Source organism: Balaenoptera musculus, chromosome 20 (genome assembly GCF_009873245.2).
Source record: "Balaenoptera musculus isolate JJ_BM4_2016_0621 chromosome 20, mBalMus1.pri.v3, whole genome shotgun sequence".
NCBI classification, from domain to species: domain Eukaryota; kingdom Metazoa; phylum Chordata; class Mammalia; order Artiodactyla; family Balaenopteridae; genus Balaenoptera; species Balaenoptera musculus.
In genome coordinates, this window is record NC_045804.1 from 21366843 (window position 1) to 21391838 (window position 24996).

Consider the following 24996-nt stretch of genomic DNA (forward strand, 5'->3'; position numbering starts at 1 on the left):
GAGGATTTACAAGGAATTCCCGTTTCACAACGGGAGGCAGGGGTGGAGCCCAGCCTTCTGGCTTCCTGCCAGCAGTTCATGAGGAAACTGCAAGGTCAATAATCCACCTGACCAAGCTAAGAGTCCACCCAGATCCCACCTTAGGCCTACACAAGCAGGCCCCAGTGGAAGTTAAAACAATGAAAGCTGCTTGTCCCTCATCCTTCATCTACCTCTCTCTCTCGAGATGGGAAAAGGCAGTAAAGTTGGAGTAGTGTGTTCCTCAGGGTAGAGGACAGAAGAGTGAGTGACCTTCCTTCCCCTCAAGACCTGGTTCAGTCTCAAACAGCCCAGTGACCCACCACGATCTCTCCCTTAAATCAGGTGGAAAGACCTCATGGAAAAAGCAATTCTAGTTAAACATTTACGGCTCCCTGGGGCCATGCCACAGCTGCAGCTACTGCCTGTGGAGCGTTCCAGCATGAAGTGTCAGCCCCAACACACTCATTGGACTCTGAGAGAGATGACTCAGTTTATTGCTCTCAACCTGACCCCATTTTTGCCACTTTAGGCTCCAACACTGCACAGAGCTGCCACCCTCACCCCCATTAAGAGCCCACCTCTTGTCCTCCACCCTCCCAGCCAGACCCTGAAGGGGATAAACCACAAAGTCAGAAAGCTTGGGAAAAGCCAAGGTCAGATACCTCGAACAAGGAAACTAGGAAAAGGAGTCAGTGGCCACACACAGTGAGTGCGAGGTGGGCATGTTCCCTTGACAATGGCCAAATGCACAAACTCGTGGTTACTTGGGCTCTATCATCGTCCAAAGTTAGTAAGAAGGAAAGCAATGCTGTGAGCAGGCTTCCATTTCTACAGGGTTGTGGGGCATCATCCATCATGTGAAGGGACTCCAGCAGGTTGGAGATGCAGGATACCCATCTGGATCAGTGTCCTGATGCCCTTTCCTGAGCTCGGGCTCGAGCAGCTTTGGCCTCATCTTCCAGCTCATCCAGGAAACGCTCCTGGGACACCGAGTAGAAGGTGTAACCATCTGGGGAGATGGGTTCAGGAAACCACGTGGAAAATGCACATTCCCTTTTCCCAGACTTGCTCAACCACCCTTGTTGATCTCTCATCCTCCCAAATCAGTGATTCGATCTTCTGCCCTCTGCTCTTCTGAGCCCTGACCCCGACTCCGTTATCATTAATAAATTATATTAAAAGAGCACCTCTAAAATGACAAAGTAAGGTACACTTAAACGCTTGGCTCAGCGTTACAAGTAGCCAAGACTTTCACAGCTCGGGCTCTTTCTGCCACCCCCACACTGCACTCCTACACGCCTCTGCTGCCCTTCTCCTGCCCCCAAATGCGGTCTCCCTGAGTCTACAGTCCAGACGGATACAAATTGCTAACACCAGGGCCCCGATGCCCAGGCCGGTCACGATGTTCCGGGTCCGCCGCTGTGGCAGCATCTTCTGCCACTGGGCGAGCTGCACCTGCCGCATGAATTGTAGTTGCGCAGGAGTCAGCTTCTCCCGCGTCGGGTCGATGCGCTGGGCCAGGGGGGCCTTTCCGCTCTTAGCATCCAGAGGGTCTCCAGCTCCCGGCGCCGCCATGTTACCGCTCCGCCCTCCGCAGTTCCCGGGACGCGGGGCTTGCTGGGAATAGCAGTCCATGGTCGCCGCAGGGAACGCTGGGAGATGTAGTCCGCATTTCCTTTCACAAAGAGTGCGGCTCCCAGCCCAAGGGAAAGGGCGGGGCAGGCGGGAAGAGGCCGTGCTTTCCGATTGGCTGAAGGGTCCGCGTCCGTTGGGGCGGGGAAAAGGCTGTGGAAGGATCGAGGCTGTGCTGGGAAATGAGTCTTCGTCAGACTTGAGGCCAGGAGGACAAGCACGCGGAAGGGGACGAAGAATCCAGGGTGTGGCAGAAGACTCTGAAGGGAAGCTAAGGGGGACGGATCCAGCGAGACGTCGGGGGCAACAAACAAGGTTCTGAAAATGGACCGACCTGTGAGGCCAAGATTGGCCTCGCTCAGTGACTTTCAGTTTGGAGCTGTTGCCACAGAGACAATCGAAGACGCTCTGCTCCACTTCGCCCAGCAGAATGAGCAAGCCGTGCAGGAGTCTGCGGGCCGGATGGGCAGCTTCAGGGAGACCCGGATCGTGGGTGGGGATGCAGGCCGGGGAGCTGGGCTTATGGGAGACTGGGCCACCTCTCTTTGAGGCACCGACCTTGAGATTCAGTGTCCCTTATTCATTCAAATAAGTTTCGTTAGTACCTACTCTTTGCCAGGCGCTGGGGGTACAGTGATGAGCAAGACTCACCAGCACCCTACCCTTTATTTCAACACATATAGAGTACTTATTCTCCCTGCTTCCTGGGTTAGAAAGATGAACGAGAGATCTAGTCCCCGCTTTCAAACCATGTGTATAATCTTTGGAGGATATTAGGACAAATCTGCAAATGACTAGGTACAAGTATGGTTAGATAAGTGACATACCAGATAAAACAAGCTTTTATGGGGATTGAAAGGAGAGATGGAGTGAGGTGGGGGTAGGATGAATTAAGGAGTCCTCCAGGCATCGTGGCATTTGAGGTAGACCCTGAAGGAAGGATAACATTTTGGCTGGTGAAGGTGGTGGATACGGACCGTCTTCCTCCCGTCCTTCCTTCCTTCTTTCCTTCCTTTTTATCGTGTTTCTTTCTCTCTCTTTTTTTTTTTTTTAGCTGCGCCAGACGGCTTGTGGGAGTTCCCCACCCAGGGATTGAACCCAGGCCTCTGCAGTGAAAGCGCCAAATGCTAACCACTAGACCACCAGGGAACTCCCAGGACCATGGTTCTACTAAAAGGGGATAACATGAGTCAAGCTATGGAAATAGGGACATTTTGGGTGAATGTGGGTACCATGTCATCCAGGTTGGCCAGAACCTGTGGAAGAGTAGTTGAAATCCAGACCAGAAAGTGGTTTGGAGACATTCCATGTGGAACTTTGAATGCCGAAGTGAGGAGTTTATACCTGACTTAATAGGAAAACAAGAAGGCACTGAGGGTTTTTGTTTTTGTCTTTTTTTTTTTTTTTCATATGGGAGTGATATAACTGTAACCTTTGCCTTAGAAAAAATTATTTTGGCTGTGATGTAAAGGGTGGACTGGAGTAGAGAGAGATGGGAGGTAGGAAGACCAGTGTAGTCTTTGTGAGTAGTTTTTTAGGTGATAGGGCAGAGGGAATGACAAGGGAGTTTGGATTAAAAACATTTCAGGGTAAAATCTAGGGTTCTGCAATGGATGAATTTTAAGAAGTGAAGAAGGTGAAGATGACTATGCCAAAGGGTTGAGCCTAGAAATATAGTGGTGCCATTAAGAGAAACACACACATACATTAAAATAAATAAAACGGGAGGAAATGTGACTTGTTTGGGAAAGAAAATAGCTTTTTTAATTTTAGTCATTAGAGAGTGCTTGGGTTTTTTGTTTTGTTTTGTTTTTAAGATAGTAGTCATCTTTTCTTTTTAAAATTTATTTATTTATTTATTTATTTTTGGCTGTGTTGGGTCTTCGTTTCTGTGCGAGGGCTTTCTCTAGTTGTGGCAAGCGGGGGCCACTCTTCACCGCGGTGCGCAGGCCTCTCACTATCGCGGCCTCTCTTGTTGCGGAGCATAGGCTCCAGACGTGCAGGCTCAGTAGTTGTGGCTCACGGGCCCAGTTGCTCCGCGGCATGTGGGATCTTCCCAGACCAGGGCCCAAACCTGTGTCCCCTGCATTGGCAGGCGGATTCTCAACCACTGCACCACCAGGGAAGCCCAAGAAAATAGCTTTGATTTGAGATCTACTGAGTTTCAAGTGCTTGTGGGACATCTAGAGGAAGGTTTCTGGCAGGCTGTTTAAAGAGTAAGTCAGAAGAGAGGTCAAACTAGAGATAAGGGTTTGGGAGTTCTCTCCATAATGATACTGTTGAAACTGTGGAAGAGGATGAGCTCCTAGAGGGAGAGAAGAGAAGCGGGTCCAGTACAGTTCCTTGGGAGACATTTTGTGTTCAGAAAAGTGGAGTAGGAGGAAGAGTCATGAAGGAAATAAATGGAATGGTTGGGGAGTTAGGAACAGAACCTAGAGACCTTTGGAAGCAAGAGGAGAGTTTCATGGTCAGCAATTTCAGATACTTCACAGATATGAACACCAGGAATGACGATTGCCAAAGGGCCATGATATTTAACAATTTGGATGTATTTTCTGACCTTTGAGACAATCATTTCAGCAAGTTGTAAAAAATAGAAGCCAAATTGCAGAACATTAGGGAGTGAATGATGAAGTGGAAGCAGCAGGTGTAAGCTAGGCTTTCAAGAAATTTCACAGTCATGGAAACTAGAGAGATAGAGCCCTAGCTTAAGAGACTAGAAGGGGAGGGTCTTTTAGTTAATAGATCTGAGTATGTTTGTACGGAGGTGGAGCCAGTAGCAGGAGAGAGGTGTAACCCTCATCCATTCCACCTAACCCAAACTGTTTTCTCGGCAAATTAAAATGGAAAATAGAAACAATTGCCCAGATGATTCAGGTCAAAAACAAAATAAAACCAAACAACTATACACACACACACACACACACACACACGAAAACAAAGAAATAAAACCTAAGTTCCAGCAAATAAAAGGACTGGCTAATAACACACATTATGTGTTCTAGGATACTTTGCTTAATTGCTTAAACTAATTATCTTCTTCATTGGACACTGTTAGCAGAGCTTTGGCCTCTGTAATGATAAGGTTTTGTACATGTATCTATGTGTAACCTCTGTCAAGTAGATTGTTAAACTGTCTTGTGCTAGCTTAACTTTTACAGATTTTTTTTTCCTCTAAGTCAGATTTTCTCTGATGACATATGGTAATGGAAATTTGACTATATGTAATTCTTTGCTGATCAATGCTAAAAGTTCCTAGTTCTGCAGGAGCTTTGAGAACTAACGTTTATCCTTGTTTCCACCCTCTAATGATATTGCTAACTAAATAGAATTCTATCTGGGGCTGTTCTTTCAAAGAGAAACACAGGCAGCCTAAAATCTTGCCAAGGTATCTTACCCTTCCCACCTTCCCAATGACTTCCCCCACCCAGGTTGGGCTATGTTCCCTGATTTAGGGGATGCTGCTTCCAAACAAGCCACTTAAGAGTAACAAGCTTGCTCCTGGGGAGAGGCTCAGCCACCACAGATTTACCCAACAAACTGGTGGTGGATAAGTGGTGTCCAGCTGTAAGGTGAATTGTGTTTGTAAAGCAATGGGAGTTCTCCAGTGGGTGGTTACTAAACAAACAGTGTTATAAAGAATATCAAAGCTCCAGGAGGGACCTTTCTGTTCCTATCAACATTCCACTGAAAACAGAATATAGGGGTCAGGGTTTTTATCCATCCAAGAATCTCTCTTGAAGCTGGAGGTTCCCAGCATGGTGTAAAGGCCAACTAGACCAGCTGGTTTGTTTGTGTGTAGCTGGCCAAGCCTTTTATCAGCTGAGACCCATAGGAAGGCTCAAGGGGCCCTGAGGGGGCTCAGTAAGCCTTTGTTTTTGCACGCAGTCAGCCTCCTTTTCATGCCTCTCATTTGCCTATTGGCAACAAAGGGAAACAGGTTCAGCTTGGGTTGTTTCCGTCTCATCTTTCTCACCTCCTGACCCTCTTCCCTGGGCCACATCATGGCTTTTACACAACGCCAAGAGTTCACAGAGTCGTTTTGGTTGCACCTTATGAATTAAGCTCTTCTTTCCTGTTTTGGCAGAGTTTGTTTTTCTCCTGTCTGAACAATGGTGTCTGGAGAAATCCGTGAGCTACCAGGCTGTAGAAATCCTAGAAAGGTAAAGCCCTGAGCATAAGGCCTTTGTGAGGGGTACCTCTCAGAATGCCTAATGTACCCAGACCTTTAAAAAAAAAAAAAAAGCTAGTTGCCCCTTACCATGAGACCTGGTTTGCACCCTCTTTTTCTTGCAAATGTAAAATTTTTTAGCCAGCGATTGATATTGGAGAAGATGAGGTGTAACATGGTTTGAAGCACAAACTCCATTTAGTTTGAGTGTGGATTGTTTCCTTTCCCCTTTCCCTTCTTTATAGGTTTATGATTAAGCAGGCAGAGAACATCTGCAGGCAAGCCTCAACCCAGCTGAGAGAGAAGACAGAGCCTCAGAATTGGAGGGCTCTGAAAGAGCAGCTTTTCAACAAGTTTATCCTGCGTCTTGTGTCATGTGTTCAGCTGGCAAGCAAACTTTCCTTCCACTACAAAGTAAGGAGCTGGGGTTGCGCATGGGCACCTGAGTGTTAGAGAGAAACCAGTTCATACAAAGGTGGCTTTGAGAAACCCACTCCTAGGCTAGGTGATACTACTCATGCAGAAATTCCGGAGTGTAATTATGCTTCCTAAGCATACCTCCTAAACACACACACACACACACACACACACACGAGTCACACACAAGCAGTTATTAAATAGTCTGAAGTTCTGTTCCCAAAGTATAATTGCTGGACGGATGCCATCATTCATACAGGTCACCTTTCCTCCCCTTGGACTCAAGGACAGTTAAGGTGCCTGAATTGCCAACATACCTATTAGTATTAAAGGCAAACTATTACATTTATAAAGGATAAAATGTTTCCACATCACTATGCGATGTCTGTATAGTATCATTTATTCAACAAATATTTATTGTCTTCTATGGCCAGATGCTGCACTAGGTGCCATGGCTACAAGAGTAAAAATATTGTCTGTGCTCTCAAAGAATTTATTACCTAATGGGAGAAGACACACAGGCAAATAATGTGAGCAAGTGTTCTGATTAGTGTAAATACAGAGGGCTCTGAATATACCTAATCAGCCTTGGAGAGTCAAGGAAGTGTATTTAGAGAAAATGACTTTTTTTGGGGAACAAACAACAGAATATTTATTCATTATCTTCCACCTGTTGTTAACCACTGCGCCACCAGGCAAGTCCCTGGTACGTGCACTTTAACCAATAGAGAAAAAGACTTCTTGCAGGGGAGGGTGGGGGAGATGGGTGGATCCTAAGGAAAGAGGGAGAAGAGGTAAGGAGAGCAGTGGGGGTGTTGGGGGTGTTGGGGGTGAGGAGGGAGATCCAGATACAGGAAAGAGCATGTGTAGAGGCTTGGAGAGCATGTGGGTTTGGGGAGTGCAAGTAATTCTATATGACAAGTGTAGAGTGTAAGGGGGAATTACCAAGAGAGAAGATGAGATAAAGGCATGGACTGGATTGTGAAGGGCTTTGTTTACTATGCCAAGATGTATGACCTCTATTCTGACACCCTGCTCTTTCACTCTGTTTTGGTTTTCTTTGCTCAGAAAATCAGCAACGTTACAGTCCTGAATTTCCTCCAGGCTCTAGGGTATCTACACACTAAAGAAGAACTGCTGGAGTCAGAGCTTGATGTTTTGAAGTCCCTGAACTTCCAAATCAATCTGCCTACTCCCCTGGCATACGTGGAGATGCTCTTGGAGGTTTTAGGTACTTTATTAAGTGTGTCGGGCATGTGGGTTGGAGTCTTCCATAGAAGGCAGTAAGAATGTGCCTAGGGGTTTGAGGGCAGTGGGCAGAACCTGCCAATGAGGAACAGCAGGAAGCGCGCATTGACTGAGGAAAGTAGTTTCCTCTAGTACTTGTCAGGGAAACAAATGCCAGTCTCCGCACATGGTTTATATTTGGCCTCATTAAGCACACTCTTAGTGTAGCATCAAAGAGTTGACTTTGTAGAGAGGCGTGAGATAAGAGGGGAACAAACAAATACACTCCAGTTGTATATATACTGTAGCTGGAGGTTTTTCTACCTCTCCCTTTGTCCTTTAAAATCGACCTCCAGCTACAGAGGTTTCTTACAGTGGAACACGGCAACCAGGAAGCACATGAGCAGCTCAACAGCTTTGTGTCACATGACAACTGTGATTATGATCAGAGAAGAGGGTACATAATGCTCTTTACCATGCGCATACTCCATCTAGGATACAACGGCTGTTTGGTGCCAGCCACACAGCTGTATGCAACCTGCCTGACCCTACTTGACCTAGTCTATCTTCTCCATGAACCTGTATATGAGAGCCTGCTGAGGGCTTCAATCGAGAACTCCACACCCAGTCAGCTGCAAGGGTAAGGCAACTCCTTTATCGTAGGCTCCTTCCGGAAACAGGGAGTCGGTAACATACCACAAGAACTTGGGAAATGGAATTTACCTAGCAAGGCACCCAGTCCGCAGATAACCTGCATGGGTTATCTTGTTCTAATTAACATCCAGTATGTTGTTTGGATGGATGACTGAGCCCAATCAGCAAAACCCTAAAGGCTTTTACTTTTTTTTTTTTTTTTTAAGGCTTTTACTTTTAAAATTTAAATGACTTCTAGTAATTAACATACTTTCATTCCTAGTTCTTCTTTTATAGCTGCTTATAATTTGAGATTACTGAACTGCTTTTATAGCCACTTAGGAAAAAAAGCCAGTCACAGGGTTGCAACTTGGACAAAAGTGTTTGATTACTGTAAAGTCAGAATGGTAAAAAGCCTCACAGTTACATTTGTTAGGGAGACAGATGGAACAACAAAAGGTCCGTAAACCATTCAGACAGGAGGCTCATGTTTTAATCCGCTGAGTTGGGGGAGGTTGGAAGAGGTAATCAATTAGCTATTATTTGACCATTTCTTTCCATCTATAAAAATTCCATGATCAACATAAACAACTCATAGTTGAAGTCCCATAACCCTAGGATTTGGAAGATCAAGTGTCATTTTAGCTCCAAAATTAATATGGTTTTAATCACTTAGGGAAAAGTTTACTTCCGTGAAGGAAGACTTCATGCTGTTGGCAGTAGGAATCATTGCAGCAAGTGCTTTCATCCAAAACCATGAGTGTTGGAGCCAGGTATGCACCACTGAGCAGGACCAGCATGGTCAGAATTCATTTAATAGAAAGCATTCTCCCCTCAGTTAAAGGAAAACAGAAGACAAGCTATAAAAGGTAAGTGCCAAGACCCAGGATTAGGATGAATGAGCAGGATTTGGGAGAGAAAAAACTACGGTGGGACTGAAAAATGTTCTCCAGTTTTCCTCTTATGAAATTGGAAATGGAGGCCCAAGTTCAGCTTGTTCATTTCCCATTATGATAATCTGCTACTATGTTAGAGTCCAATAAGTGTATCCTCCCAAATAGAAAAAATGTCAAGACCCAAATATCCCTCTCATATTTCACAAAACTTATCTCCAGCAGAGGGAAATGTCTACCAGAAACTTTCCATGCTAACACTATCAGGGCAAAGGTATCCTAGTGTAATTTGGCCATCGGCAAACACTGGGATCTGGATTTAATCTTCTCTGTAAGCTCAGAGAAATGAAAAAATTTACATTTGGCTTGAGAAAACAGCCCCAGCAATGTGTCTGTGCACTAACACATGTTTATTTAGTAATAAGAAATCTGTCTCTGTTTCTGAAGGTTGCGGGGCATTTGCAAAGCATCACTGGCATTGCCTTGGAGAGCATTGCCGAACTCTCTTATGCAATCCTGACTCACAGCGTGGGAGCCAGCACTCCAGGTCGACAGCGGCCTGTTCCTCCCCACCTGGTGGCCGGAGCACTGAGGGCTGCTACTTCTCCAACACATGAGGCAGGCGGAATCCACCCAAAATAAACAGCCTTCTGTCACTGCACTCATCTCTCCCCTTCCTTACTTTCATACTCAGGGTACAGGAGTTCCAAGTTATCTTCTGAGCTGTGTTTTATATTCCAACTTGATGCTTATTTTTCTGCATTAGAGAAAGAGTTAAGGTGAATAAGTATGTCCTTTTCGTCGTACCAGATTGAAAATGTCCAAGAGCTGGGACAAGATATTAGAATATCAGTGAAATTAGTTTATTTTCGTTTAACAAGATATTTATGGCTTTCCTCTTAACTGTTCATTTTATTAAGGGAGAACATCAGACATGGAGATTAGTATTAACCAGGGGCTCAAAAACTGAGACCATCTGGGTGACCTTGACTGAGCATCAAGGAGGTAGCCTTTATTTCCCCTTAAAGTTAAACATCTCTGTTCTGTTACTGAGAGCTACACAAATAGGGCTTTCTCTACAGCTGTCTACTTTTCATTAGAGTCTTTTTAAAAAACTAACACCCATCTCTAAACATGTTTCAACAGACTTTCCACATACCTGCACTTGAACTCAATTCTCCCAGAATACAAAGTACTCTATTCTAGTTAAAGAAAAACCCAACAGTGCACCTCTGGGCAGTTATCAGACTGCAGTAAATCTTTTATTACAAATAATTAAATCTCTCCATAAGGTCTCAAACAGTATCAAACACAATTTCATATCTCTAACACAGAGCAGAGCAGGCATTCAGTACTAGAATCAAGTGAGAAGTGTTAAATTTCAAGCTTCTGATCACCTCACATGGTGACCAAAGCTTACATGTCATTTTCTCACATTATCCAACTGTGCATCTCACACATCTTGTAGTCTCAGTGGAGACAAAAGTTTCTATTTCATATTCTAAGTGCAGGAAGTTGAGAGATAAAATCCAGTGAAAACACATCAATCTCAATTCAACTCAGTTTAAAAAAAAAAAAAAAAGCAAACTTAAATTAGTTGTTTTGCGGGGACAAAGGGAAAGGAAGCCATGGGGTTAAGAGTCAAAACTGTGACAAAGGCCAGTTACTATACATGGCATGTTGTAGCTCTGGAAAGTATCTGTTATATTTTAAAATAAAGTGGCTTTTGTGGATTTTTTTTCTTTTTTGGTATTTGTAAACATGTGCTGTTTAATAGTACCCGAATTTAATTTAACCCTTTTTTTTTTTTTTGCAAACAAAACAAAATTTAAAGCCTTTAAGGCAAACAAACCCCTAAGGAAAAAAGAAAGTCATTTGTTATAAAACTGTGAGGATACCCAAGCAAGACCCCACTTAAGATTCGTCAGCATGAACTTGAGAGCTTTTGTCCACTGTTCCTCAGAGTTAAACTGGGTTTTGATGGAATAGGAGCCACCGCTGCCTCCTGTGTCTTCAATCTTGCCTTTCTCCACATCCATCCTGCAAATGAACACAGCAGAACTCATTAGTAACTGAGATCCGAGTTAAGTCAGTTCAGGCAAATGGGCAGGGACTTGATCATGGGACCATTCACGTCATTTTATCTACTAAAGAACTCTTGGCAAGGAATGGTAGTGTATTTTGGATTTGCTTGAAAGCCCAATATCAAGAAGGCTGTCACAAGAGCCTCATTGTCATTGCGGAGTACAGGGACAAGACACACCCCCAAACAGATGAGAAGCCTGGAGCAGAGGGTAAGTGACGGTTACAGTACTCCTCACTGTTTTCCTAGGCATTCCTCACTTATGGGGAGAGAAGGGAGGCAGAAGAAAAGAAATGCTTTGTTTTGGGGTGATGGAAGCAGCTCAGCCTTACTCTCTTAACTAAGGCGTCCATCCATCTCTGGGCTCCTACAAAATTTGATCAAAGGAAGCACTCCTGTATATTTCCAAAGGTGTAAGGGAAAAACCTCCCTGAAATTGGAGAGCAGGCTTGAGCTCTGCACCAAGGAAATCCCCCACACCATCTAAGTCAACATTCTTTTTCTCCAGGGACCAGGTGGTTACATTCTGTCCTGTTTGCAGTGTTGGATCAGTCTCTGCCCATCAGTGTCAATGTGATCTTACTCCATTTTCTGCTTTCCCACTATGTGTACTAGTTTTGCCTCCATCCTTACTGTCCCTTCAATTCTGCTCACTCTGGTCCTGCTCTAGGTTCATTCAGCACTGGGGGATACTGACCTGTAAGGAAGACAAAAACGTGTCTCGCCTTTCTCAACCTCTTCTTTGAACTGCTGCACACAGTCCAGGAAAGCCACCATTGCGTGGTCAAACTTGTTGTCCCAGAAAAACCGCAGCCCCCCAGAACAGTACAGCGGCAGCTCCTGCCCGAGAAAAGAGAACTGGCTATAGGTGTGGCCCTAACACAGGCTACCGGAGATTGTTCCCAATCCTATCCATCTCTCAAGTCATGTTATGTCTGTATTCCACTGGCAACAGTAACCTTGGGCAAATAACAATGCACCTGAAACTGTTTCACCATCAGTGGAAATGTATTAAACATCTACCGCCCAGTGATGCCTTCCCCATCCTGGTGCACACATTCTCCTCTGATCTGCCCATATCCCTTCTCAACAAACTGTAAAAATTTAATTTTCTCTACAGGCCCCAAAGAGCTAATCCTGAACTAGACAGGACATTGAACCAGACGTTGGCTCAACATGAGATATCTCAGTCTAAGAAAGAAACTAAATAATGCCATTATCAAAACTAAACCATTCCGTTAGGAGGTACAAGGATTCTGTATTCCAGTGAAAGTGGACCTTCCTGGGTACCTTAGATTTGTCTGTCAGAGACTCCAGATACGAATGGTTTCCATAGGGAACAAGTCGATACCTAAAATGGAGATGCAGACAGAGATGGATACAGGACTCCTCCTAAAGTGATTACTGGGACGTTATAACCCAGTGATTTTCAGTCTTCCGCTACCCGAGGACCTCTATTATTATTTCCACTCCTCTCTCATCTCCCCATGGGCTCCATGTTTAAAAGGTTTTGTTTCCCGAACAAACTACATTTATTAGATAATTATCTGGGGGCCTTTTATGGATGCATGTATGTCCTGGTTTAGATTTTTTTTTTTTTTTAATTTTATTTATTTATTTATTTTTGGCTGTGTTGGGTCTTCATTGCTGCGCGTGGGGCTTTCTCTAGTTGCAGTGAGCAGGGGCCACTCTTCGTTGTGGAGCGCGGGCCTCTCATTGCGGTGGCCTCTCCTGCTGCAGAGCACAGGCTCTAGGCGAGCGGGCTCTAGAGCACAGGCTCAGCAGCTGTGGCTCACGGACTTAGTTGCTCCGTGGCATGTGGGATCCCCCTGGACCAGGGCTCGAACCCGTGTCCCCTGCATTGGCAGGTGGATTCTCAACCACTGCGCCACCAGGGAAGCCCCTGGTTTAGATTTAGAAACAAAAACTGAAAAACAGCTTTAGGAACACTAAGGTTATGGAGACAGGAAGTTGGGGACCACTGCTGTGGTCGTGCAGTTCAAGGACTGCTCAATAATTGGAAAGGGCCTGTGGTGAGGGGAAAACCAGAAGCAGACAGTCTCCATGGACAGAATACTCCCAGTTCGTTGGGAGCAAGGGCTCTTGCCATAGTGGACAAGAGTACCAGGTGGGAGATACAGATTACATCACAGACACACCACACTCAAGAAAGGACTACATTTCTTACCTCTGAAATTTCAGGCCCATCTTATTGGCCAGGGCATGAAGCAGCAACACTGTCTGGCCCCAAGCAGCGTTGATCTCATTCCATTCCACGGGGACACTGGGCAGGCGACCCAGTCTGAAGTTATTGATTGTGCCAAACTGTCCACTGTGCCTACAGGAGAAGGGCAGGGAAAAATACAGACAGAATTTAAAACTTAGCAAATTCTGAAATTTCCTGCTCTCACCTAAAACCTGGCATAAATCTCTCTCCTTATCTCCAGATTCATATATCCAAGCCCTACTTGGTTCTTTAAATACATGTCTAAAACGTGAGTCATCATCTTTCTCCCCGCTGCTCAGACGCCAAAGTAGAAACCTGGGCATCATCCTTGAATGCTCTCTCTCTCAGCTCCCTTCCCCCCAACACCACCAAGCTCTGTTGAGTCTACCTCCTAAACCTCTTAAATCTGTCCACTTCTCTTCAGACTCAATGCTACGACTCTACCCTCTCCTGTTTAGATTCCTACTGACAAGTTTCCTTACCAACAATCTTGCCCTCTTACCCCAAGTCATTTCTCACATTACAGGTAAAGCCATCATTCACAAATGCAACTGTACTTATGTCACCTTCCTGACTAAAATGCTTCAGTGGCTCCCACTGCCTTTTGGACAAAGTCCATATCCCTTGATGAGGCCTACAAGATCCTTTAGGAATTGGTAACGCTCCAGTTTCATATCCTGTCGTTCTCTGCTTCACCCTCAATCTCCAGTCACAATAAGCTCTGTTCAGTTCAGTGGGAGATTACCACTCCCACTTTCCTCTGTTTCTTTGCACGTGATGTTCTCTCTGCCAGGAACAACCCCCCTCCTCTGCAGACTTATACTCCATATCTCAGCTTAAACATCAACTTCCTCTGGGGGAATCGTTCCACGCAGCCTCCTCAAATTGGGTAAAGTGCCCTTATGTGTTCTCACAGCACCCAGGGTTCACCATGACCACACTGCATTACAAGTGCCTGTTACCGAGCCATCTCGCCCAAGCAAAATGGATATTGCTGTTGCCTTCCTAGTGCTTAGCACAGTGCCACCACACAGTAGATGCTCAAAAGATACCATTTGAAATGGATAAAATGTCAAATAAATGAATAAACAAATGACCCTGGGGGGCAAGAAATCAGCACCAGGCAGATGACCAGATTTTCACGTAGCTGGAGAGCTCCAATCTTTCCCTTTCCTTGGAAGAATGGAAGTCACCAAGCTCTAGAATTCCAATCCCCTGACTGTGCCTATCCCGTCACAAGGAGTGAAAGAAACCTAGATGGGGTGAAAATGACACAGACCCCTATTCCGTGGGAGGTGGGCACCCTGGCGTAGCAGCCAGCAGCTAACGTCCAGGTACGTGGTGCTTCCCAGACGCTCCTCACCCTCCAACCCTCATTACCAAATGTGGAAGGTTGCGTTAAAGACGTTGGTTTTCTTCAGCTTGTCCAGCTGCATCTGGGCGTAACGCATCTGGTTTTCTACACTCTTCAGCTCATCATCCAGTTCTAGCTGTTGTCGTTTAAATTCACTATATTCCCTTTGATACCTGTGAACAGCCAAGGTGACCATGAAAGGCTGTTTGGGGGCTAAAATTTCTCTCCCACCACCCCCCTTAATGATTTCTTCTAGTGATTATGGTCACTTCTAGTTACAGCATCTTTTACATTTGGCAAAGATCCCACTCACAGGAACATACTTGCCCTAGATGTTTTGCCTGGGAGGGACAGAAATGTCTCAAATTCCAGCTGCCCATATGGAAAACGGGGAGGAAAACAGGACTCTCCCAAACCAGGACCAGACACCTCTTGGATTTCTGATCTTTTCCAGAAACAAGGTGAGTTAGTCAATGGTGGTTTCTTCCCTGAATTGGCCATAATTGAGCGTCTATCACTTCACCTCTATATCCTTATTGACTTTTAAATGGTTAGTATACATCATTTCTAATGGAACTTGTTACACTATCCCATGAAAAAATTAACTTTGTTCAATGTCTTTCACTTGCCCACCCTTAGTTACTGTGGACACTGCCTCCTCCACTAGACAGAGGGTTCTCTCAGGTCAAGAGCACCACTGAAATTCCTGAGCTGGAAAAGAACGAACGTGGGCCAACAGGCTCATCTCTCCAGAGGAGGATGCCGGGTTCAGTGGCTGACTCAGCCAAACGAGCCCAGGTCCCTACAGGACAGAGCTGTGACTACAGGCCTGGTTCTCGGCTCTCTGTTTAACCAACGCTTTTGCCACTTAATCATGCTGACCCTTCATACGTAATCCTCCCAACCAACCTCTAGAAACAGGGCCTGGACGCAATATGCAGGATCCAGAGCAGACATGCTGCTGAATGACAGCTCACTGCGGTTTACAAACTAATCAGACACATTCAGCTGGAAGCCATGTCCGCTCCTGGAGCCTTGAGGGCAGGAAGGTAGAAGAACAGGGTGATCACTCACTGCGCTTCCTCCTGATCCAACCTCTCAGCCTCAGCCTGGACCTTCTCGAGATTTTCTGCCACTATCTGACGGTTCTTTTCCACATCTTCCAGCTCTTGGATCAGCCTCTCCTCCTCTAATGCCAGCTCCTTTAGCTCCATCTGGAGCTGTTCACTGTCATCTTCATTCATTTGCTCTAAGATTTCCAAGCAGCGTCTGCCAAGGACACAGGCAGGGAAAGCTTATCAGAGGGAAACTGTTATTCCTTTTATCTGTGTGGAGCACAGCTCCTGGGTAAGGGCCACGCAGCCCCAGAGCAGTGAGAGCTCTAAGATTCAGAGCTCCGTTCCCGGGCCCAGGCTCTGGAGGTACTCACTTGTAGTTCTGACACTCATTTTCAGTGACGTTGAGCTGAGTGTCCAGCTGGTCTAAAAGAGTATCTGTGCATTCCTCACATAGTGGGTGATCCACATCTGTCTGGCCTGACATGATGTCAAAAAGGTCCCCAGTGACCTGGAAGTGTGGGAGAGTCAGGGTAGGGCCTGCCCCATGCTACCTGCCCAGGCACCCCCTCTACCAGCCAGGCCCACTGCCTGACACCAGAATGAGGCAGACTTGCCTTCAGTCTTCGGCTGAGGTTCTCCATGGTGCCACCGTCGGATGCCTCCCCGATCAGAGTAAAGCTGTTGGCACTTTCTGTAGACATCATCCTGCAGACAGCCCCCCGCCCACGGGCCTCATGAGGGAGCAGAGAGGCCTCCTCCACCTACTGCAGTGCCAGTGGCAGAGACTCTCAAGCACCGGCTGAGGGGCCTCAAAGCACATACCCACTCCTAGCCCGACTGACCTCCCAAGGGTACCTCTCTCCCAAGGGAAGGCCATGCTGGTCTTCCACAGGGACACTCAGCACGAAGGTTGGCCTGGATGGACTAAGGGGGGAGACGGGGCATCAAAAACTGATATGTGTGTGTCTATAGCAGAAAAGTAAGGAGAATCAGGAAAGACCATTTCTTAATATTACACCCCTTGCCAGCCACCTTCACATGCATCAATAACTGAGAACCTGAACATCTAACAACATTTGCTACCTTAAAACTTTTTGAGGGCCCATCTCTTTTATTAGTCAATCACGCTCTCAACTTTTCTCAATTCTTCATCATGAGAGATATTGTCCTTTCCCACTGTGTGAATGGCTACAGGAAAAACTCAATCAATACTGGAAAGTGATGGGCCAGGTATAAGGGAATATGTCTTTTCTGGAAGAGCCAAAAGGCTAGGTGATGATTCATCTTCATCACCTGGCTCCAGGTCTCAATTCTGGGTTTAATTAAAATTCTACTGGCCTTTGGCAAGGAACAGGGGGCTGAGGAGTAGTAGGCACCTGGCTGGGGGGATGAATCTGCGAGAGACACCATCCTGGCGAGTTTCAATAAATGGCTCCTGGGGAGGAAATAAGAGAGCATTAGAATCCTGGCAGCTTAGAGATGGAGTCTATTTCCCCAGTGGCCTCAGAACTATTTGGCTTTACCCTTGATTGATAACTACAAGACCTGAGAAACCACAGAGACTTAAGAAATGGGTGTTATATAGCCAATCCTTGGATACTTGCACTAAGAAAGGACCCTTGGTACAGACAAACCCCAAGTCCCATTTGATTTTTTGTGAGGAACAGCATTTCCTAACTACGTTATACTCTATTATATTTGCATTTACCAGTCAAGGTAGGGGAGAGAATGCCCTAAATCATGGCACAAGGAAAAAGCCAGAGCAGACTGCAATGAAGTTTACCATGGCATAGAACAAAGTAGATACTTTGTGTTTTCCATACTTTGATATAATTTATATGTGATCAAAATCTTATGACATTGATCTCTGACAATGAAAATTATCACTCATGTTATCACGTTTAAAAAAATTACACATTCTCTAACACTGACAACCCTTTCTAACTAGTGTAATCACACAATTCAATGTCCAAACCAAGATACTTTTGAGACTAGAGAGGAGTGGATATTAATAATTAGCTAGGACAACACCAGGTAAGCCAGGAATGCCCTGGGATGACCTGTGTATCCAGGTCATCCCATCTCCCACCTATAATGGCTTATAATTCCACTTCAAATAAAGAAGAGCCTCTCTTCACATTTTTGAATGGAGGCCTCATTCAGCAACCCTGTGACCTCAGGTGCACTTCTGTGTCTCCAATGATCCACAGTGGCCTGATCATGCAGAACGTCTCATGTTAACCAGAGATCCGAAACATCTGGGGGCTCTAAGAGCACCAAGTACCCTGCAGAAATCCACCTTGCATTCCAGTGTTTTCATACCTCTCCTGAGTTAGCCTCTTCCTCCTGGGTCTCTCCTGGTTTCACCTGGGCTGTGGCAAGTAATGGAGCTAAGAGCAAGGAAAATATCGAAGCTTTCAGAAAGAGTCTTCTCAGAGCAGAAGCACGTACGACAGTATAAGAATCAGAAATATCCTCCACCTTTTTCTTAAAGTACAATTTATACAAAGAAGAATCTGTTGTCTTTTTTCCCTTACACCCATTAAATTGGATTAAGGGATTGTTAAATTTTTTCCAGTATAAGGGTATGATTATGTCTTTAAAGAGACACCTTACCTTTCAAAAATACTTACTAAAATATTTATGGTATTTATATGTTTGGGATTTGCTTCTAAATAATTTGGGGTGGGAGGGGAATGGATGGGGCTGTAGATGAAAACATGGTTAAATATGGATGGATAATTTTAATTAATTAATTAATTAATTAATTTTTGGCTGTGTTGGGTCTTCGTTGCTGCACGCGGGCTTTCTCTAGTTGCGGCGAGCGGGGGCTATTCTTTGCTGTGGCACGCGGGCTTCTCATTGCAGTGGTTTCTCTTGTTGCGGAGCACGGGCTCTAGGCACGCGGGCTTCAGTAGCTGTTGCACATGGGCTCAGCAGTTGTGGTTCGCAGGCTCTAGAGCGCAGGCTCAGTAGTTGTGGCACACGGGCTTAGTTGCTCCGTGGCATGTGGGATCTTCCCAGACCAGGGCTCGAACCCGTGTTCCCTACATTGGCAGGCGGATTCTTAACCACTGCGCCACCAGGGAAGTCCTTGTATGGATAATTGTCGAAGATCAGTGATGAGTACATGGGGGTTCATCATAAACTTTGAAGTTTTCCATAACAAAAGTTAATATCCCCTTTCCCTCAGAATAAGTGGGAAGGAACATGAGAGAACTTTCTGGGAAGATGAAGGCTTTCTACATCACAATGGAAATCTAAGTTACATGAGTGCATACACTTGTCAAAAACATACAGCTAAGGGGAATTCCCTGGCGGTCCAGTGGTTAGGACTCCGCGCTCTCACTGCCAAGGGCCCAGATTCAATCCCTGGTTGGGGAAGTAAGATCCCACATCCCACAGGCTGTGTGGCATAGCCAAAAAAAAAAAGCTAAGATTTGTAATGTATAAATCTTGACAATTAGGGACTTCCCTGGCGGTCCAGTGGTTAAGACTCCGCACTTCCACTGCAGTGGGCGCGGGTTCCAGCCCTGGTTGGGGTACTAACATCCCACATGCTGCACGGCGTGGCCAAAAACCAAAAAACTTGACAATTAAAAATTGTCAATTCATGACAATTTACCTTAAAAAAAAAAAGGAAGTAAAGAGCAAAGTAACTGAGTGGAGATGGGAGGTGAGTGGAGATGGGAGGTGAATGGAGGTATAGAGAAAACAAGAATGGCAGGATGTAGCTAATTGTTGAAGCTGGATGATGGATACAAGGGAGTTCACTATGCTATTCTCTTGACTGTATGTTTGAAATTTTTCATAATAAAAAGTTTAAAATATATTAAAGAGATAATTCCCCTCAGAAAATAAAAATCAGGTATTAATAATAAGTTAGTATTTACTGAGTACTTTTCCCCAGCATATTCTTAAGTATTTATGGTCTGTCATATTTGATCCTTACAACTACCTTGAGATTGTTTTACATTTTACAGATAAAGAAAACCAAGAGAGCAGGGTTAAGAGAGATGAAGTAACTTGCAAAAAGTCATTCAGCTAGTAAATGACAGGATTTAAATCTAAGCAGGTTGACTCTAGACCAATGAGTTTATTTTAACTGTCTATTCAGTCTTTTCTTTTTTTCTAGCTTCATCTCACTTCTTGGGACTTTGAGACTCTGTTCCTCTACTTATCAGCTGTTGGCCACTGGGTGAGTCACTTAACCTCTCTAAGCCTCAATTTCTCATGGATAAAATGATAATTTTACTACTACTCCATAGGGGAGTATAACTGTACTACTCCATAGGGGTTAAAAGTAATGCATGTAACGCACTTGGTATATAAGTCCTCAACAATTGCCGTTTATTTTTAAATGTACATATTCCTTTACTCTGAAACAACAGAAGCAGAAAACTAAGGACCTTTCCTTGCTATAGAAAGCTCTCAGAAGCACACAGTGTCAAAATTCTTTTATGTTCTCGATAAGAAAACAAGAAGCCAGAGAGACGACGCGACTTCTGAGGCTCACAGGGCGTGTCTGTGGCAAGCTATGTGCAGTCTTTAAGACCTTCATCTCCAAAGCTGCCCACTTTCAACGATCTTGACCACCCTCTAAGGGTCTCGCTGACCTGTGAGCTCCTGGATGGTGACACGGTCCAGGATCTTGAAGCTCGTGTCCAGTTTCAGGGGCTGGCTGCAGCGCTGACACACGAAGCTCACCTGCATGGTGCTGCTGGATGTCTTAGACCCCTCCATCCCTACGGCGGTGGAAAGGAGACGATGTTAGGGAGAATCGGCGGCCTTGAACCCCCGGCCCGGGGCTACCACCAGCCTAACTATTATGGTGAAGGGGTAAAATCTCCGCCCGCTCCGTTCCCTGTAGGAGCGGTAGGATACCAGGCGGACCTGCTTCCGGGGCAGCCCCGGCAAAGGCAGTTTACAGCTCAAAGTCAGGGAGGGTCTGCAATAGGGGCCGTGAGGGTTCCCAGGTTCCCGTCTAAGGTAGCGGTTCAGCCCCCGACGCTCTTCATCTCGGGACTCGGAGCCCGCCACCCTGGTCCGGCCTACCGCGGGGGCACTGTGGCCTCGGGTCTGTCCGGGTGCGGGGCCTCCAGGACTGCCATCGCCCAGCCTTCAGCTACTTCCCGATCGGCCAGCGGAAGACTTCCGCCGTGACCGGACGTGACGTCACGACGGCTGCAGCTGCTCTGGGAGTCAATCTTGGTCCACTCGCTTCCGACCGGCTGCCACCTCTAGAGGCTGAGCTGGGAATCCCGGCAGGCGTCGGCCGGCGGGCTGATGTTGCGAGGGGAAGTGGAAGGACCGAGTTGGGAGGGAGTCAGGACACTCTCCCGTTTTCTAATGCAGTGACTTTTCTTCAGATTTGTCACTTCAGAGCGGAGCCACTTTCATTATTCACTGCTGTGTTAGTTTTTAAAGTTTCTCGTTGGGAGAGCTGGGCGCCCGAGAGAGTGGTAGACACACTTAGAGGGGAAAGTGAGGAGGTAAACTTTATTGTTTCATTTTATATTTTAAAATTTCAATTATAATTAGGGAAAGCCGAACACTTCAGATATTGAAACGTATTATGAAATTATAAAACTAAACCATTTTTGTCTTGGTGCAGGAATATCAGTGGAACAGAATAGAGTTCAAAAATAGACCAAGTGTACAGGGGGATTTAGTATGTGATAAAGCTAGTATTTCAAATCAGTGGGGAAATGAACTACTTAGTAAGTGATGGGTGGGGCCAAAGAGCCATGTAAATGGTGGTGAGCTGAATCTTCTACTTCACTCTTTATACCAAGTTAGTCACAAATTTCAGTGTCAAAAATACAATGATTAAAGGTACTAGATGAAAGCATGAGTGAATATTTTTTATAATCTTTAAGTAAAGAAGGTCTGTCTAAGCATGACATGAAAATCAGAAGCTGAAAAGGAAACTACTGAATTTTACTCAAAAATTAAAACTTTCTGAACTATCAAAGACACTGTAAAAAAAAGTTATGAAAGAAAAATATGGAAAATAGTTGCAGCTCATAAGAAAGAAGGTAAGTTTTCTTAATATACAGAAGTCTATTCAATCAATAAAAATACCGATATGCCAGTAATGAAATGGGCAAAGAATATGAAAAAGCTCACAGAAAAACAAATGGTTGATTAAAAAAATTAAAAGATATTTCATTTTACTTGTACTTAAGTCAGTGAAAATCAAACAAGTCAGGCAGCATTTCTCATTTATGAGATTGTAAAGGCTGAACCAGTTGATAACATCGAGTGTTGATGAGCAGTTGGGGAACTCCATGCGTAAACTAGCATAATCTTTTTGGAGGTCAATTTGGGAATGTCTTTCAAAAATTTAAATTTTCATAGTCTTTGATTCATAAAATTTCTTTCTAGGAATTTTCCTCATAGATATGCAAGTGATCAAATATAGATGTACAAGAAAGTTCACGGCTAAATTTCCTTCAGTAATAGGGATTGTTTAAATAAATTATGGTATTGTTCATTCAGCAGAATACTATGCAACCATTAGAAAGAATGAAGTAACTTGCTTTTTACTTGGTTCCTTTGACTACTTTGAGAATGGTCTGAAGGAGGGCAAGGGTAGAAGCAGGGAGACCAGTTGGGAGGTTTTGCCTGAATTGAGGCAAGAGATGATTATCAATTGAAATAAGAAAAGTTATAGGCAGTAAACATGATACGATTCCATTTGTACAAAAAACAACGTAACATATGTGGTATATAACATGACATGTTAAATGTTATATGAAATGATGTACAGCAAGCAGTGTCCTTCACTGAACAACGGGACAGAGACTTCTACTGCATACAAGTTTGTACTGTTAGATTTTTTTTTAACAACAAGCCTATAATTCATTTACAGCAAAATTAAACTTTTTACAGAAAGAAAATATAACAATACAGGAAGTTAGGGCAATAGTGTCAGGAAATTACCCGTAATCTCACCACACTATAATTTTTATGTTTTCCATTACGATGTTTTTTTCCCTATGTATTTTAACAAGGCTGTATTTATGTTTGTAATCTATATGTAGTTTTTGTATCCTGCTTTTAAAATTTAACATTACATAATAAATATTTTCCCATGTTGCTACACAGTTTTTGTAATTGTCATTCTCATGACTGCATTACACTGCATCAAGTGCGCTACCTTAATGTGTTTCTTAGTTGCTGGAAATTTCCATTGCTTCCAGTTTTGGTGATTACAGTAATGCTGCAGTGAAGAGCTTACTGTTTCCTAATGATAGAACCTCACAACTGGGATTACTGAGTTTGGCTATTTCAGGTCTCTTGATTAACATTAGCAATTGTTTTCCAAAGTGGTTGCACATAATTATATTCTACCTCCAGTAATGTATGAGAGAGCCTATTTCACGATGCCTTGGCCAGTATTAGTTATCATATAGTTGAGGAACGAGGGCAAAAAATGGCACTTCCTTGTTATTTTAGTTGATATATCATTGGTTACTTGTAAATATTGACTCTTTTGTGAAGGTTTTCCTCTTTTGTGAAATTCGTTTGTGTCCTTTGCTCATTTGTCTATTAGGTTCTTAGTGTTTTTCTCAGTATGTTTCATTAATTTGTATGAATGGTCTGTTTAACTAAGGTGTTTTCCAGATGTGCAGACGTTTTATGTTTTTATGAATTCAAATCTGCTTTTTTTCTTGATGACTTATATTGCTTAGAAAGTTGTTCCCACTTCCAGAAGTGACTTTCCTATTAATATTTTAAATGTGTACGATCCTCCTATAATTAGCATCACATGTAATATGTGGGACTAGATTGATTTTCTCCTGGTATTGCTAATTAGAGATGGTCTTTACAACCCTTATTCCTCTTGGATCTTTCAGCATGAGACCCCCTCTAGAGGAGATGGGTGGAATCATCCTCAAAGAATTTTCACCTAGGCCTCGTGTGGCCGATTCATAGTCCTACATTTCTTCCTGTGTGGCTGCCACTAACACCATCTCAGAAAGGCGTGGAGACGTAAAGGGCTTCTAGAGAGGTAGGGCCTATAGAGACGACAACTGTGTGTTTGGAAGTCTGTCTTTGTCATTTACCAACCCTGACCTTGAGCAAGTTCTTCATCTACTCTGTACCTTGTTTTCATATTTGTAAAATGAGATTAATAGGGAATTCCCTGGTGGTCCAGTGGTTAGGACTCCGTGCTTCCACTTCAGGGGACATGGGTTCGATCCTTGGTTGGGGAACCAAGATCCCACGTGCTGCGTGGTATGGCCAAGAAAAGAAAAAAAAAGAGAAAAGATTAAAATAAGAATAATAGTGTACGTCACATAGGGTATTGTGATGATTAAATGAACTAATAATATGAAGCACAAAGAGCAATGTCCGGCACGTAGTAAACTCTCTGTGTGCTCTGCTGCTTGGAGAATATATGACAATCAGTATGTGTAGTGCCTGAGGGATTGTGAATAATCAACATATTGTCATCAATTCAACAAATATTTATTGAAGACCTGCTATGTGCCAGTCACTCGTCTCGGTCTGGGAGGATACACTGGTGAACTGCTCTAATAGTTTATATTCTTGAGGAGAGAATTGGACAATAAACATGTAAACAAATGAATAAAGTGATTTCAGATAATGGTAGGTGTTATGAGTTGACTTGCGTTCTCCCAGGAGATGTTGAAGTCCTAACCCCCAGTACCTGTGAGTGGGGACCTTGTTTGGAAATAGGGTCTTTGCAGATGATCAAGTTAATGAGGTCATTAAGTCATTAATCCAGTATGACTGGTTGTCCTTATAAAAAGGGGCAATTTGGACACAAAAGTGGACATGAACAGAGGGAAGACATGTGAAGAGACACAGGGAGAAGATGGTTGTCTCCAAGCCAAGGAACACCTGAGACTCCCAGGAGCACCCATTTGAATGTTGTGGACCTGAATTTAAAATAAGACCAGTCATCAGTGATCATGTTTGATTCATAAGCACCCAGGAATGAATAGTTTGTTAAATGTAGTGGTGCCCTCAGCAATTGTTCACTGAATAAATAAACAAATGAGTGCACATTACATAAAATACTTGGATAAGGGAGGAGAAAGGGAAATAAAAAAGGAATGTGCATCTGTCTTCTTACAACCCTACTTGAAGAAGCCAAAATACAATTATTTGAGAACAAAGCCATATTTCAACAAGCAGAAACACATTAAGTTTTCAAGCTGAAGTTATTAATTCTGAAAGAAATGCAGGGTAATGGCACACTTAAAATAGGATGTAGTTAATTTGAGAAAGCATTCCTGAAGTTATG

At 44.2% G+C, this 24996-nt stretch overlaps 3 protein-coding genes across 6 annotated transcripts; 1 reads left to right on the plus strand and 2 right to left on the minus strand.

Annotated features, from left to right (window-relative positions):
* Positions 1–495: 495 nt before the first annotated feature.
* LOC118886771 (cytochrome c oxidase assembly factor 3 homolog, mitochondrial) lies at positions 496–1625 on the minus strand. The gene is made up of 2 exons (XM_036836963.1): positions 1383–1625; positions 496–1030 (listed from the first exon to the last, which is right to left on the minus strand). The coding sequence occupies exons 1-2, from the start codon at positions 1594–1596 to the stop codon at positions 924–926; spliced, it is 321 nt and encodes a 106-aa protein (XP_036692858.1). The 5' UTR covers positions 1597–1625; the 3' UTR covers positions 496–923.
* A 191-nt stretch (positions 1626–1816) lies between these two features.
* CNTD1 (cyclin N-terminal domain containing 1) lies at positions 1817–9757 on the plus strand. The gene is made up of 7 exons (XM_036837556.1): positions 1817–2146; positions 5741–5816; positions 6070–6238; positions 7310–7472; positions 7964–8108; positions 8778–8874; positions 9442–9757. Exons 1-7 carry the CDS (start codon positions 1978–1980, stop codon positions 9634–9636), a joined length of 1014 nt encoding a protein of 337 aa, XP_036693451.1. The 5' UTR covers positions 1817–1977; the 3' UTR covers positions 9637–9757.
* Positions 9388–20878, minus strand: BECN1 (beclin 1). Of its 4 annotated transcripts, none has more exons than XM_036837553.1 (13): positions 20772–20878; positions 20333–20461; positions 18039–18106; positions 17093–17151; positions 16331–16421; positions 16088–16224; positions 15733–15927; positions 14685–14831; positions 13266–13415; positions 12368–12428; positions 11775–11917; positions 10893–11034; positions 9388–9751 (listed from the first exon to the last, which is right to left on the minus strand). In XM_036837553.1, the coding sequence occupies exons 2-13, from the start codon at positions 20457–20459 to the stop codon at positions 9725–9727; spliced, it is 1347 nt and encodes a 448-aa protein (XP_036693448.1). In that variant the 5' UTR covers positions 20460–20461; positions 20772–20878; the 3' UTR covers positions 9388–9724. The 4 variants fall into 4 exon arrangements, with proteins under 4 accessions (XP_036693448.1, XP_036693450.1, XP_036693447.1 ...); XM_036837555.1 differs by having other exon boundaries at positions 9583–9757; positions 20772–20790; XM_036837552.1 differs by lacking the exon at positions 20772–20878 and adding an exon at positions 20610–20759 and having other exon boundaries at positions 9583–9757.
* Positions 20879–24996: the final 4118 nt, after the last annotated feature.

What these genes read in the sequence shown, in the direction of transcription:
- LOC118886771 (XM_036836963.1), bottom strand. Translation starts at nt 1,596, where the DNA reads ATGGCGGCGCCGGGAGCTGGAGACCCTCTGGATGCTAAGAGCGGAAAG. An exon ending in GGCCCTGGTGTTAGCAATTT is followed by an intron (nt 1,031 to 1,382) that starts GTATCCGTCTGG and finishes CCATCTCCCCAG; the next exon opens with ATGGTTACACCTTCTACTCG.
- CNTD1 (XM_036837556.1), top strand. Translation starts at nt 1,978, where the DNA reads ATGGACCGACCTGTGAGGCCAAGATTGGCCTCGCTCAGTGACTTTCAG. An exon ending in GCTGTAGAAATCCTAGAAAG is followed by an intron (nt 5,817 to 6,069) that starts GTAAAGCCCTGA and finishes CCTTCTTTATAG; the next exon opens with GTTTATGATTAAGCAGGCAG. An exon ending in AACTTTCCTTCCACTACAAA is followed by an intron (nt 6,239 to 7,309) that starts GTAAGGAGCTGG and finishes TTCTTTGCTCAG; the next exon opens with AAAATCAGCAACGTTACAGT.
- BECN1 (XM_036837555.1), bottom strand. Translation starts at nt 20,459, where the DNA reads ATGGAGGGGTCTAAGACATCCAGCAGCACCATGCAGGTGAGCTTCGTG. An exon ending in ACCTCAGCCGAAGACTGAAG is followed by an intron (nt 16,225 to 16,330) that starts GCAAGTCTGCCT and finishes CCACACTTCCAG; the next exon opens with GTCACTGGGGACCTTTTTGA. An exon ending in CTCTGACAGACAAATCTAAG is followed by an intron (nt 11,918 to 12,367) that starts GTACCCAGGAAG and finishes TTTCTCGGGCAG; the next exon opens with GAGCTGCCGCTGTACTGTTC.